The sequence below is a fragment of the Anomaloglossus baeobatrachus genome, chromosome 6 (assembly GCF_048569485.1).
Source record: "Anomaloglossus baeobatrachus isolate aAnoBae1 chromosome 6, aAnoBae1.hap1, whole genome shotgun sequence".
NCBI lineage: Eukaryota > Metazoa > Chordata > Amphibia > Anura > Aromobatidae > Anomaloglossus > Anomaloglossus baeobatrachus.
This window is the reverse complement of record NC_134358.1, coordinates 568,815,313-568,830,247: the sequence shown is the minus strand read 5'-3', so window position 1 is coordinate 568,830,247 and position 14,935 is coordinate 568,815,313. Positions and strand designations below refer to the sequence as shown.

The window sequence follows — 14,935 nt, the reverse complement described above, 5'->3', positions numbered from 1 at the left end:
CCATGACACCTGTATATAGAGGAGAGACGCCATGACACCTGTATATAGAGGAGAGACGCCATGACACCTGTATATAGAGGAGAGACGCCATGACACCTGTATATAGAGGAGAGACGCCATGACACCTGTATATAGAGGAGAGACGCCATGACACCTGTATATAGAGGAGAGACGCCATGACACCTGTATATAGAGGAGAGACGCCATGACACCTGTATATAGAGGAGAGACGCCATGACACCTGTATATAGAGGCGAGACGCCATGACACCTGTATATAGAGGGGAGACGCCATGACACCTGTATATAGAGGAGTGACGCCATGACACCTGTATATAGAGGAGAGACGCCATGACACCTGTATATAGAGGAGAGACGCCATGACACCTGTATATAGAGGGGAGACGCCATGACACCTGTATATAGAGGGGAGACGCCATGACACCTGTATATAGAGAACAGACGCCATGACACCTGTATATAGAGGTGAGACGCCATGACACCTGTATATAGAGGAGAGACGCCATGACACCTGTATATAGAGGAGAGACGCCATGACACCTGTATATAGAGGAGAGACGCCATGACACCTGTATATAGAGGAGAGACGCCATGACACCTGTATATAGAGGAGAGACGCCATGACACCTGTATATAGAGGAGAGACGCCATGACACCTGTATATAGAGGAGAGACGCCATGACACCTGTATATAGAGGAGAGACGCCATGACACCTGTATATAGAGGAGAATAGGACCACATTCTGGATGCAGCAGTGTAGACTGGGGGCTTTTTCGTCTGTCGCCTCCCGGTGGTCGCTCTGCTCCGCGTGTGACTATATCACATTGTCATTATATTCCCCGCAGGGCGAGACGAACAGAATCATCGGGTCACACACCCTGAATAAGAGCTCCTCCCGATCCCACTGCATATTCACCATTCATCTGGAGGTGACTATTCTGCTGTTGCATTATGTCTTATCCTCCAGTCACCTCCAGAGCTGCACTCACTATTCTGCTGTTGCATCATGTCTTATCCTCCAGTCACCTCCAGAGCTGCAGTCACTATTCTGCTGTTGCATCGTGTCTTCTGAGTCTTCCAGACAGCGGCAGTGAATGAGTCAATTAACCTGTTCTTCTCCAGTCTCATTCTAGAACATTGTCCAATGCAAAGTACACGGTATCGAAGATTAACCTTGTGGACCTGGCCGGTTCTGAGAGACTTGGTAAAACTGGGGTGAGTAGCGGAGGCGTCTGCCCGGAGCTGCCAGGTTACTGTTACAACTTGTACTTATTAAAGGGGTATTCTACCCTAATGTTCTTACCTGTGCCCGGACCCCGCCTGTGGGGAGAGCTCTGTCCGCTCAGCCCCGGACCCCTCCTGTGGGGAGAGCACTGACCGCTCAGCCCCGAACCCCTCCTGTGGGGAGAGCTCTGTCCGCTCAGCCCCGGACCCCGCCTGTGGGGAGAGCACTGTCCGCTCAGCCCCGGACCCCTCCTGTGGGGAGAGCACTGACCGCTCAGCCCCGAACCCCTCCTGTGGGGAGAGCACTGACCGCTCAGCCCCGGACCCCGCCTGTGGGGAGAGCACTGTCCGCTCAGCCCCGGACCCCGCCTGTGGGGAGAGCACTGACCGCTCAGCCCCGGACCCCTCCTGTGGGGAGAGCACTGACCGCTCAGCCCCAGACCCCGCCTGTGGGGAGAGCACTGACCGCTCAGCCCCGGACCCCGCCTGTGGGGAGAGCACTGTCCGCTCAGCCCTGGACCCCGCCTGTGGGGAGAGCACTGACCACTCAGCCCCAGACCCCGCCTGTGGGGAGAGCACTGACCGCTCAGCTCCGGACCCCTCCTGTGGGGAGAGCACTGACTACTCAGCCCCAGACCCCGCCTGTGGGGAGAGCACTGACCGCTTAGCCCCGGACCCCTCCTGTGGGGAGAGCACTGTCCGCTCAGCCCCGGACTCCTCCTGTGGGGAGAGCACTGTCCGCTCAGCCCCGGACCCCTCCTGTGGGGAGAGCACTGTCCGCTCAGCCCCGGACCCCTCCTGTGGAGAGAGCACTGTCCGCTCAGCCCCGGACCCCCCCTGTGGGGAGAGCACTGTCCGCTCAGCCCCGGACCCCTCCTGTGGGGAGAGCACTGTCCGCTCAGCCCCGGACCCCTCCTGTGGGGAGAGCACTGTCCGCTCAGCCCCGGATCCCTCCTGTGGGGAGAGCACTGACCGCTCAGCCCCGGACCCCGCCTGTGGGGAGAGCACTGTCCGCTCAGCCCCGGATCCCGCCTGTGGGGAGAGCACTGTCCGCTCAGCCCCGGACCCCTCCTGTGGGGAGAGCACTGTCCCCTCAGCCCCGGACCCCTCCTGTGGGGAGAGCACTGTCCGCTCAGCCCCGGACCCCGCCTGTGGGGAGAGCACTGTCCCCTCAGCCCCGGACCCCTCCTGTGGGGAGAGCACTGTCCGCTCAGCCCCGGACCCCGCCTGTGGGGAGAGCACTGTCCCCTCAGCCCCGGATCCCTCCTGTGGGGAGAGCACTGTCCCCTCAGCCCCGGACCCCTCCTGTGGGGAGAGCACTGTCCGCTCAGCCCCGGACCCCTCCTGGTGGGAGAGCACTGTCCGCTCAGCCCCGGACCCCGCCTGTGGGGAGAGCTCTGTCCCCTCAGCCCCGGACCCCTCCTGGTGGGAGAGCACTGTCCGCTCAGCCCCGGACCCCGCCTGTGGGGAGAGCTCTGTCCGCTCAGCCCCGGACCCCTCCTGTGGGGAGAGCACTGTCCGCTCAGCCCCGCACCCCGCCTGTGGGGAGAGCACTGTCCGCTCAGCCCCGGACCCCGCCTGTGGGGAGAGCACTGTCCCTTCAGCCCCGGACCCCGCCTGTGGGGAGAGCACTGTCCGCTCAGCCCCGGACCCCGCCTGTGGGGAGAGCACTGTCCGCTCAGCCCCGGACCCCTCCTGTGGGGTGAGCACTGACCGCTCAGCCCCGGACCCCTCCTGTGGGGAGAACACTGACCGCTCAGCCCCGGATCCCTCCTGTGGGGAGTGCACTGTCCGCTCAGCCCTGGATCCCTCCTGTGGGGAGAGCACTGACCGCTCAGCCCCGGACCCCTCCTGTGGGGAGAGCACTGACCGCTCAGCCCCGGACCCCTCCTGTGGGGAGAGCACTGTCCGCTCAGCCCCGGATCCCTCCTGTGGGGAGAGCACTGTCCGCTCAGCCCCGGATCCCTCCTGTGGGGAGAGCACTGTCCGCTCAGCCCCGGACCCTGCCTGTGGGGAGAGCACTGTCCGCTCAGCCCCGGACCCTGCCTGTGGGGAGAGCACTGACCGCTCAGCCCTGGACCCCTCCTGTGGGGAGAGCACTGTCCGCTCAGCCCCGGATCCCTCCTGTGGGGAGTGCACTGTCCCCTCAGCCCCGGACCCCGCCTGTGGGGAGAGCACTGTCCCCTCAGCCCCGGACCCCGCCTGTGGGGAGAGCACTGTCCTCTCAGCCCCGGACCCCGCCTGTGGGGAGAGCACTGTCCGCTCAGCCCCGGACCCCACCTGTGGGGAGAGCACTGTCCGCTCAGCCCCGGACCCCGCCTGTGGGGAGAGCACTGTCCCCGCTGTGTGTGATTCACATTGATGGTCGCCGTTCCTCCTCCGGGGCTGAGCTCACACATTGCTCATCAGATGACGCAGCGTTCTGCGCCGCGCCTTGTGCTTCAGGGTCACTGTTCCTCCTCCGGGGCTGAGCGCACACATTGCTCATCAGATAATGCCGCGTTCTGCGCCGCACCTTGTGCTTCAGGGTCACTGTTCCTCCTCCGGGGCTGAGCGCACACATTGCTCATCAGATAATGCCGCGTTCTCCGCCGCGCCTTGTGCTTCAGGCTCGCCGTTCCTTCTCCGGGGCTGAGCGCACACATTGCTCATCAGATAACGCAGCGTTCTGCACCGCGCCTTGTGCTTCAGGGCCGCCGTTCCTCCCATTGCTCATCAGATAACGCAGCGTTCTGCACCGCGCCTTGTGCTTCTGGGTTGCCGTTTCTCCTCCGGGGCTCAGCGCACACATTGCTCATCAGATGACGCAGCGTTCTGCGCCGCGCCTTGTGCTTCTGGGTTGCCGTTTCTCCTCCGGGGCTCAGCGCACACATTGCTCATCAGATAACGCAGCGTTCTGCGCCGCGCCTTGTGCTTTTGGGTTGCCGTTTCTCCTCCGGGGCTCAGCGCACACATTGCTCATCAGATAACGCAGCGTTCTGCGCCGCGCCTTGTGCTTCAGGGTCGCCGTTCCTCCCATTGCTCATCAGATAACGCAGCGTTCTGCGCCGCGCCTTGTGCTTCTGGGTTGCCGTTTCTCCTCCGGGGCTCAGCGCACACATTGCTCATCAGATAATGCCGCGTTCTGCGCCGCGCCTTGTGCTTCATTGTCGCCGTTCACGTAAAGGGAGCGGAGGGTTGGAAACAAGGTTCAAACTGTTGAGGATTAGACGTTGGGATACAATATTTTGGTGGCACGTTACTTGGGCAGAGGGGGGCGGCTGCGCAGGGTCTTTCCGTCAGTGGCGCCCCCTCTTGATGACCCATTGATCTTTTGCTCCGTCCTCAGTCTGAAGGACAAGTCCTGAAAGAAGCCACTTACATCAACAAGTCTCTGTCCTTCCTGGAGCAGACGATCATCGCGCTGGCCGACCGCCGGGACCACGTGCCGTTCCGGCAGAGCAAACTCACTCACGCCCTGAAGGACTCCATCGGTAAGAATTGGGCAGGAAACCGTCAGCAGGTTGGTGGTCGGGCACTCCGCAGCAGCGCAGCCCGTGGCACTGGGGGCGGAGGACAGTGCCGGGTCTGGTGTAGGGACCACCGCTCACAGAATGCAGACCACCAGCGGAGGAGGGTTAGTGCAGCCCATGAGCCTGGCAGACCTCTACACATATCCCCCCCAATCATGTCACATACTTTAGAGGTGGGCACCCCCATAACTACTCATCTATTTTCCTTCCTTTTAGGGGGGAGCTGCATCACGGTCCTGGTGGCGAATATTTACGGCGAGGCGGCTCAGCTGGATGAGACGGTGAGTGACGGGGCTGTGCGGTGTGACCGGCTCAGGGAGGGGTCCGTATACGGGTGGGCTACATCCACAGAGAGCAGTGTGTGCCCCCCACAGTATACAGCCCCTCCCCCGCTGCAGTCATTAATGCTCACACCCCCATCCATTTTTTCAGCTCTCCACGCTTCGTTTCGCCACCAGGATGAGACGTATCCCGGCCGCGTCGGTCGTGGTTGAGCGCTATGACCCTGTGGTAAGTCGCGGCCACACACGTGGATCACACGCACCCCGGGCAGGGGCATTACTGCTGCATTATGGGCCACGGGGGAAAGCGGCAATCCGGGCACTGCCCCCGGGGGGCGCCAGCAGAGTCCGTGCCCACAATGCAGGAGACACACTGTAGCCCCATCTATCCAATGCAGACGCCCCGCGGCCCCAAACCTGTTCTAATCTGTAGCCTTTTTCCATTGTCAGGATGCAGACTGCAGTGTAAAGAAAGGAGGATAGCATTCTGGTTGTCATGGCAACATCTAGATTCCTGTCTATAGATTACATGTGAGATGGTTGAATCTTATAAAAAACATATGGAACTCCACTACCTACAAATCCACACCTCACCCTGCCAGTAGCCATGCAAGCCTGACAACCTCCATGCTTTACACTGCAGGCCGCAGACACAAAACTGGAGAAAGTAGATAATCATAAGGTAACAAGGTTTCTTCCCGATTGTGTTTTGCTGTAGAGCCTCTGTGCCCTCCACAGAGGGGGTCCCCGCATACCTGAGCCCTCCACAGAGGGGGTCCCCGCATACCTGAGCCCTCCACAGAGGTGGTCCCCGCATACCTGAGCCCTCCACAGAGGGGGTCCCCGCATACCTGAGCCCTCCACAGAGGGGGTCCCCGCATACCTGAGCCCTCCACAGAGGGGGTCCCCGCATACCTGAGCCCTCCACAGAGGGGGTCCCCGCATACCTGAGCCCTCCACAGAGGGGGTCCCCGCGTACCTGAGCCCTCCACAGAGGGGGTCCCCGCGTACCTGAGCCCTCCACAGAGGGGGTCCCCGCGTACCTGAGCCCTCCACAGAGGGGGTCCCCGCGTACCTGAGCCCTCCACAGAGGGGGTCCCCGCATACCTGAGCCCTCCACAGAGGTGGTCCCCCGCATACCTGAGTCCTCCACAGAGGTGGTCCCCGCATACCTGAGCCCTCCACAGAGGGGGTCCCCGCATACCTGAGCCCTCCACAGAGGGGGTCCCCGCATACCTGAGCCCTCCACAGAGGGGGTCCCCGCATACCTGAGCCCTCCACAGAGGGGGTCCCCGCGTACCTGAGCCCTCCACAGAGGGGGTCCCCGCGTACCTGAGCCCTCCACAGAGGGGGTCCCCGCGTACCTGAGCCCTCCACAGAGGGGGTCCCCGCGTACCTGAGCCCTCCACAGAGGGGGTCCCCACACACCTGAGCCCTCCACAGAGGGGGTCCCCACACACCTGAGCCCTCGATGTACAGACCTCTTAGTTTCTCATTTTGTCACTTCCTTCCTCAGCGAATGTGTAAGAACCTGCAGAGAGAGATCGAGCACCTGCGGCAGGAGCTGGCCGTCCACGACACCCTGGTAAGGGGCCAACAACGCCCCCTGCACCGGCCGCACCGCCTGCAAAATAGCAGGGGTGTATTAGTGGTGAAGTTTTTCTGCACCCCCCCCATATAAACACGGGAATGGTGAATGCAGCTCTGGATGTGACTGGTGAATGTAGCTCTGGATGTGACTGGTGAATGCAGCTCTGGATGTGACTGGTGAATGCAGCTCTGAATGTGACTGGTGAATGCAGCTCTGAATGTGACTGGTGAATGCAGCTCTGGATGTGACTGGTGAATGCAGCTCTGGATGTGACTGGTGAATGCAGCTCTGGATGTGACTGGTGAATGCAGCTCTGAGTGTGACTGGTGAATGCAGCTCTGGGTGTGACTGGTGAATGCAGTTCTGGATGTGACTGGTGAATGCAGCTCTGAATGTGACTGGTGAATGCAGCTCTGAATGTGACTGGTGAATGCAGCTCTGAATGTGACTGGTGAATGCAGCTCTGAATGTGACTGGTGAATGCAGCTCTGAATGTGACTGGTGAATGCAGCTCTGGATGTGACTGGTGAATGCAGCTCTGAATGTGACTGGTGAATGCAGCTCTGGATGTGACTGGTGAATGCAGCTCTGGATGTGACTGGTGAATGCAGCTCTGGGTGTGACTGGTGAATGCAGCTCTGGGTGTGACTGGTGAATGCAGCTCTGGATGTGACTGGTGAATGCAGCTCTGGATGTGACTGGTGAATGCAGCTCTGGATGTGACTGGTGAATGCAGCTCTGGATGTGTCTGGTGAATGCAGCTCTGGATGTCTCTGGTGAATAGTGAATGCAGTTCTGGATGTGTCTGGTGAACGGTGAATGCAGCTCTGGATGTGTCTGGTGAATAGTGAATGCAGCTCTGTATGTGTCTGGTGAATAGTGAATGCAGCTCTGGATGTGTCTGGTGAATGCAGCTCTGGATGTCTCTGCTGAATAGTGAATGCAGCTCTGGATGTGTCTGGTGAATGCAGCTCTCTATATGACTGGTGAATAGTGAATGCAGCTCTGGATGTGTCTGGTGAACGGTGAATGCAGCTCTGGATGTGTCTGGTGAATAGTGAATGCAGCTCTGGATGTGTCTGGTGAACGGTGAATGCAGCTCTGGATGTGTCTGGTGAATAGTGAATGTAGCTCTGGCTGTGTCTGGTGAATGCAGCTCTCGATATAACTGGTGAATAGTGAATGCAGCTCTGGATGTGTCTGGTGAATGCAGCTCTCGATATGACTGGTGAATAGTGAATGCAGCTCTGGATGTGTCTGGTGAACGGTGAATGCAGCTCTGGATGTGTCTGGTGAATAGTGAATGCAGCTCTGGATGTGTCTGGTGAATAGTGAATGCAGCTCTGGATGTGTCTGGTGAATGCAGCTCTGGATGTGTCTGGTGAATAGTGAATGTAGCTCTGGATGTGTCTGGTGAATGCAGCTCTCGATATGACTGGTGAATAGTGAATGCAGCTCTGGATGTGTCTGGTGAATGCAGCTCTGGATGTGACTGGTGAATGCAGCTCTGGATGTGACTGGTGAGTGCAGCTCTGGATGTGACTGGTGAGTGCAGCTCTGGATGTGACTGGTGAATGCAGCTCTGGATGTGACTGGTGAATGCAGCTCTGGATGTGACTGGTGAATGCAGCTCTGGATGTGACTGGTGAATGCAGCTCTGAATGTGACTGGTGAGTGCAGCTCTGGATGTGACTGGTGAATGCAGCTCTGGATGTGACTGGTGAGTGCAGCTCTGGATGTGACTGGTGAATGCAGCTCTGGATGTGACTGGTGAATGCAGCTCTGGATGTGTCTGGTGAATGCAGCTCTGAATGTGTCTGGTGAATGCAGCTCTGGATGTGACTGGTGAGTGCAGCTCTGGATGTGACTGGTGAATGCAGCTCTGGATGTGTCTGGTGAATGCAGCTCTGAATGTGTCTGGTGAATGCAGCTCTGGATGTGACTGGTGAATGCAGCTCTGGATGTGACTGGTGAATGCAGCTCTGGATGTGACTGGTGAATGCAGCTCTGGATGTGTCTGGTGAATGCAGCTCTGAATGTGTCTGGTGAATGCAGCTCTGCATCTCCTGAGATATCCGTAATCTCATGCTTAGCCTTGTGGCTGGGGGTGTAAGCTGTGACGCCCGGTTTATTATGGGGGTCCCATTGTTGTCTTCTCGGGGTGTAAGCTGTGACGCCCGGTTTATTATGGGGGTCCCATTGTTGTCTTCTCGGGGTGTAAGCTGCAACGCCCGGTACATTATGGGGGTCCCATTCTTGTCTTCTCAGAGCAGGCGCCCCCCCTCCAGCTACGAGCCCTTCACGGATGTGCAGATGGCGGAGATCCGCGCTCAGGTCGGCCGCTATCTGGACGGGACGCTGGACGAGATCGATGTGAGTGAGCCGCCATCATGAGGAGGGGTGCGTGCGCGGAGGGGGCGTCATTAACCCTTCCTTCTCCCCCACAGATTGTGAACCTGCGACAGATCCAGGAGGTTTTCTCCCAGTTCAGGACGATTCTGCAGTAAGTGTCTAAAGCTGCTGCCCGGACTCCACCTTCTTTCACAAGCACCTCCCCTTGTTTAGGCTCCTCCCCTTTGTCTGAATTGCAGGGGGGTTTTATCCAGTGTTTTTGCAGCCCTCCTGCTTTTATACGAGAGCCGATCTGATGAAGCAGAGCTGCAGTGTAAAGCACAGCGTAGGGCAGAGCAGCGGCCGTGAGTGACTCCTGTTTACAGTTCAGCTGAGCTGCGGTCACTGCTAATAGCTGCGCCCTTATGGAGCTGAGCTGTAGTGTAAAGTAAGGGGGAGGACAAGTGTAACGGCCTGAGAATGTGATGGAGCAGGACAATGATTGTGTCACACTCCATAGACAATGAGAGTAAGCTTAAATAAGTGGCTATTCCTGTACCCTAATGGAGGAAAGCTGCAGTGTAAAGCACAGGGAACAGCGGCATTTAATGCACTAGGGGTAGTACTGCAGCATAAGTGCACTATCTCCCGCATTGCAGCATTTTTTCGGAGGGGGGTTGGGATGCGGATTAACGTTCACGATTGATTTCTGCACCGGATCTGCACCATAATCTGTACAGACCCTCGGGGTAGACACGGCCGTGCAGGGCGATGCCGGTGCGGGCAGGGCGATGCCGGTGCGAGCAGGGTGACATCGATGTGTGCAGGGTGACGCCGGTGCGTGCAGGGTGACGCCGGTGCGTGCAGAGGGACGCCGGTGCGTGCAGAGGGACGCCGGTGCGTGCAGAGGGACGCCGGTGCGTGCAGGGTGACGCCGGTGCGTGCAGGGTGACACCGGTGCGTGCAGAGGGACGCCGGTGCGTGCAGGGTGACGCCGGTGCGTGCAGGGTGACGCCGGTGCGTGCAGGGTGACGCCGGTGCATGCAGGGTGATATCGGCGACGCCGGTGCGTGCAGGGTGACGCCGGTGCGTGCAGGGTGACGCCGGTGCGTGCAGGGTGACGCCGGTGCATGCAGGGTGATGTCGGTGACGCCAGTGCGTGCAGGGTGAAGCCGGTGCGTGCAGGGTGACGCCGGTGCGAGCAGGGTGACGCCAGTGCATGCAGGGTGATGTCGGTGACGCCGGTGCATGCAGGGTGATGTCGGTGACGCCAGTGCGTGCAGGGTGATGCCGGTGACGCCGCTGCGTGCAGGGTGACGCCGGTGCGTGCAGGGTGACGCCGGTGCGAGCAGGGTGACGCCGGTGCGAGCAGGGTGACGCCGGTGCGAGCAGGGTGACGCTGCTGCGTGCAGGGTGAAGCCGGTGCGTGCAGAGGGACGCTGGTTGCGAGCACGTGAAGGGTTGGCGTGTGATCCGGTCACTGTATTGCAGGCAGCAGGAGCAGGCGGTGGAGTCACGGCTGAGGGCGAAATACACCATGATTGATAAAAACGACTACCCGGCGATCGCTGCCGCACAGAAGGTGAGTGATGGGGTCGGGCTGATCCCTGGACACGTCTGTCAGGCTGGGAAGTCAGGACACCCTCCATTATGGCAGTGAGCCTGGCCTGGGAAAGCGCAGCTGCAGTGTAAAGCAATAGCTTTCCATCTGTGACTCCTCTGACCTCCTGGATGACGTGTGTGACATTCATCGCGCCGGACGTCTGCTGTTAGTGGCCAGCGCTGTGCATGACGTGGGCACAAAAGCTGCGGAGAAATGAGATAACGCTGATCTCCAACCGCTTATCAGTGGTGATCTAAAGGACCCATACATGAAGCCTGGAGAGATCCTTTACTGTCCCACTGGTAACGCCGCTTGTGCAATTTGTATGGGACAATGACTTAAAGGGGCGCCGGTGCCGGAGGAGGGTATAAGGATATTATATTCTGGGCATTACAGTATTGAAGAAGGGGGCGTCCCATGGTGGAGACCACCTTTAATATGGCAGCCAGAGGCACAAAAAAACTGTGTGTGGATGAGGATTCATTTAGTCCACTTGCTGCTCTCTATTGGGGGCTTAGAGCCCCCCAACCACCATAATAGCAAGGCTGCACTAAACCGGGGGGCACGGGCAGAGCCGGAGTCGTCGTCTTGGCCGACACCTCAGAGATATGTCAGTCACATAGAGGTTGTCAGCGTCCCACGTGATGTGCGGTCTATGTGGATTGTCAGCAGCGGTACGTTGTCTTCTCCAGGCCGGCGTGCTGGACGCTGACGGGCATCTGGTCGGGGAGATGGATGGGAGCAGCTTTGGCATCGGAGTCGCTCCGTTTTCATCCAAGACGAACCGCTCCTTGTCTGCAAAAAAGTCCAAAGCCCGGAGGAAATCGAAGGATCTGTCGAGGTGAGAGGAGGTGGCGGGGGGATATTGTCTGCGCCCGGCAAGGAGAGGAGGTGGCAGGGCGGGGGGATATGGTTCTGGCCTTCGCCCAATGAGGTGAGAGGAGGTGGTGGGGCGGGAGGATATGGTTCTGGCCTTTGTCTGGTGAGGTGAGAGGAGGAGGTGGCGGGAGATATGGTTCTGGCCATCGCCCGGTGAGGTGAGAGGAGGTGGTGGGGCGGGGAGATATGGTTCTGGCCTTCGCCCGGTGTGGTGAGAGGAGGTGGCGGGGGATATGGTTCTGGCCTTTGCCCGGCGAGGTGAGAGGAGGTGGCGGGAGATATGGTTCTGGCCTTTGCCCGGCGAGGTGAGAGGAGGTGGCGGGAGATATGGTTCTGGCCTTCACCCGGCGAGGTGAGAGGAGGTGGCGGGGGATATGGTTCTGGCCATCGCCCGGTGAGGTGAGAGGAGGTGGCGGGAGATATGGTTCTGGCCTTCGCCCGGTGAGGTGAGAGGAGGTGGTGGGGATATGGTTCTGGCCTTCGCCCGGTGAGGTGAGAGGAGGTGGTGGGGATATGGTTCTGGCCTTCACCCGGCGAGGTGAGAGGAGGTGGCGGGAGATATGGTTCTGGCCTTCACCCGGTGAGGTGAGAGGAGGTGGTGGGGATATGGTTCTGGCCTTCACCCGGCGAGGTGAGAGGAGGTGGTGGGGATATGGTTCTGGCCATCGCCTGGTGAGGTGAGAGGTGGCGGGGGGGATACGGTTCTGGCCTTCGCCCGGTGAGGTGAGAGGAGGTGGCGGGGGATATGGTTCTGGCCTTTGCCCGGCGAGGTGAGAGGAGGTGGCGGGAGATATGGTTCTGGCCTTTGCCCGGCGAGGTGAGAGGAGGTGGCGGGAGATATGGTTCTGGCCTTCACCCGGCGAGGTGAGAGGAGGTGGTGGGGATATGGTTCTGGCCATCGCCCGGTGAGGTGAGAGGTGGTGGGGCGGGGGGATATGGTTCTGCCCTTCGCCCGGTGAGGTGAGAGGAGGTGGCGGGGGATATGGTTCTGGCCATCGCCCGGTGAGGTAAGAGGAGGTGGCGGGAGATATGGTTCTGGCCTTCGCCTGGTGAGGTGAGAGGAGGTGGTGGGGATATGGTTCTGGCCTTCGCCCGGTGAGGTGAGAGGAGGTGGCGGGAGATATGGTTCTGGCCTTCGCCCGGTGAGGTGAGAGGAGGTGGTGGGGATATGGTTCTGGCCTTCGCCCGGTGAGGTGAGAGGAGGTGGCGGGAGATATGGTTCTGGCCTTCGCCCGGTGAGGTGAGAGGAGGTGGTGGGGATATGGTTCTGGCCATCGCCTCGTGAGGTGAGAGGTGGCGGGGGGGATATGGTTCTGGCTTTCACCCGGCGAGGTGAGAGGAGGTGGTGGGGATATGGTTCTGGCCATCGCCTGGTGAGGTGAGAGGTGGCGGGGGGGATATGGTTCTGGCCTTCGCCCGGTGAGGTGAGAGGAGGTGGTGGGGATATGGTTCTGGCCTTCGCCCGGTGAGGTGAGAGGAGGTGGCGGGGAATATGGCTCTGGCCTTCGCCCGGTGAGGTCTGACATTCTGTCGAGGCTTCGGATCACTGGTAGGGTTTCTGGTCCATATCACTCCGGGTCATGGTCCGTACGTGAGCACTCCGGACCCCGGGGCTTACATTCTGCTCTCATATTTTAAGCTCCACGAGCCACAGAGATGGAGCCGCGAGCCCAGCCCCCGCAAAGGATCTAGAAGCCGCTTCACCTGCAAAAACAATGATGTCCATGTCCGTCCGGGAGCCGGATGTGAAGGAGCCGACCATCAGAGAGCAGCAGGAGACCGCAGCCATGGACGCTCAACGGTCAGAAAAAGAGGAGGCGAGCCGACCCGGGTGAGCGGCGGACACTGTGTGCCAGCTTCTGTGTAAATACTGTGTACTGCTGTCTGCAGCTCCGTTATTACCATACTTTACACTGCAGCACTGCTCAAGCTCAGTCTATTTAGATCAGCAGTAACCAGTGACTCCAGCGTGATTGCATTGTCTGTCGGGGTCTGAAATCCACGAAAAGTCTTTCATAAGAGGTTCCGGTGGCTGTTCTATCCCTACACCATGCTTTACACTGCAGGAGTTAACTGTGTATAGGCTGTAACTGGAAAACGTCCACAGCTTATTCTGGATTTGTGGCCCTGATAGTCGAAATGTAACCATTAACCCTTTCAGGGCAGTAAGGCACGCTAGCATTTCTTCGGCGCTCCATTGGGAGACCCAGACGATTGGGTGTATAGCACTGCCTCCGGAGGCCACACAAAGCATTACACTAAAAAGTGTAAGGCCCCTCCCCTTCTGGCTATACACCCCCAGTGGGATCACTGGCTCACCAGTTTTCTGCTTTGTGCGAAGGAGGTCAGACATCCACGCATAGCTCCACTGTTTAGTCAGCAGTAGCTGCTGACTCTATCGGATGGAAGAAAAGAGGGCCCATATAGGGCCCCCAGCATGCTCCCTTCTCACCCCACTTGCGGTTTGTAAGGTTGAGGTACCCATTGCGGGTACGGAGGCTGGAGCCCACATGCTGCTTTCCTTCCCCATCCCCCTGAGGGGCTCTGTGGAAGTGGGATCTTACCGGCCCCCAAACCCTGAGGCCGAGCTCCATCCACAGACCCAGAGACCCTGCTGGAGGAGCTGAGTACAGTCAGGGACAAGGCCCTGCAACGTTCAGGTACTCTGTGTCCCCGCACAGACAGGCCACGCACACTCCAGGCTTGCTGGGTGTGCTAGTGCGCCGGGGGCACTAGCGCTGCGCGCTCGGGTTAGAGTCACTGCAGCTTAGCTGAGTGATTTTATGTCTTGGGAACTACCGCGCCGGCCGCTCCGGGAGCGGCGGCGCCGCTGGGACTTGTAGTGCGCCGGGGACTCGCGCTGCCCGCGCTTTTACGGCGGCAGCGCTCATAAATCTAGTCCCCGGCTTTTGCGGCCTAGCTCTGCTTCGTTCCCGCCCCCACCCTGTCAATCAGGGAAAGGGAGAGACGCTGTTCTATAGCCAGCGCCGAGGGCTGGAGTCTTATTTACATACTCCAGCCCTCTCACTGAGCACAGGGGGACGCAGGTTTCCCGCTCTTGGTCTCAACACGCCCAGGGCCCGCCCCTCTCCACAGGACGCCGGCAGCCATTCCTGCATGCAGTCTGGCTGGAGAACGGACACAGGCTCTGGGGGACTCAGACAAGGGACTCTGGCGACCACACACCCGCGTTTATGCGGGCGGTAAGCTGCACATAAGTGCTGGCCCCACTAGTGCCACAGTGTTATTTGGTGCATTTTTTCCCTGTACCATATATATTTATATTGCACTGTACAGTCGCTTCTTGGCTTATACCCTCATTGCTCTGAGGAGACAACAACATGTCATCCGCAAAACGCAAGGGTGCCAAGGCACAGGCGGTACGCACTGCTTGTGCCGCATGTGGGGCTAATCTACCGGCAGGTTCCAATGACCCCCATTGTGTGCAATGTTCAATCCCTGTGCCACTTCGGCAGCCAGAGTCTATGGTAGT

The 14,935-nt window shown here is 59.3% G+C and overlaps 1 protein-coding gene across 3 annotated transcripts in view; it reads left to right on the top strand.

The window, feature by feature from the left end:
• KIF9 (kinesin family member 9) overlaps positions 1–14,935 on the top strand; it is a 42,170-nt gene that overhangs the window by 16,851 nt on the left and 10,384 nt on the right. The window contains exons 6-16 of one of the 3 annotated variants that reach the window (XM_075315846.1): positions 867–950; positions 1,144–1,236; positions 4,574–4,718; positions 4,974–5,038; positions 5,190–5,267; positions 6,555–6,623; positions 8,898–9,002; positions 9,077–9,132; positions 10,452–10,542; positions 11,256–11,404; positions 13,082–13,273. In XM_075315846.1, coding sequence (XP_075171961.1) covers positions 867–950; positions 1,144–1,236; positions 4,574–4,718; positions 4,974–5,038; positions 5,190–5,267; positions 6,555–6,623; positions 8,898–9,002; positions 9,077–9,132; positions 10,452–10,542; positions 11,256–11,404; positions 13,082–13,273 — 1,127 coding nt within the window. The remainder of the gene's footprint in view (positions 1–866; positions 951–1,143; positions 1,237–4,573; positions 4,719–4,973; positions 5,039–5,189; positions 5,268–6,554; positions 6,624–8,897; positions 9,003–9,076; positions 9,133–10,451; positions 10,543–11,255; positions 11,405–13,081; positions 13,274–14,935) is intronic. The other 2 variants (XM_075315847.1, XM_075315849.1) reach the window with 2 other exon arrangements.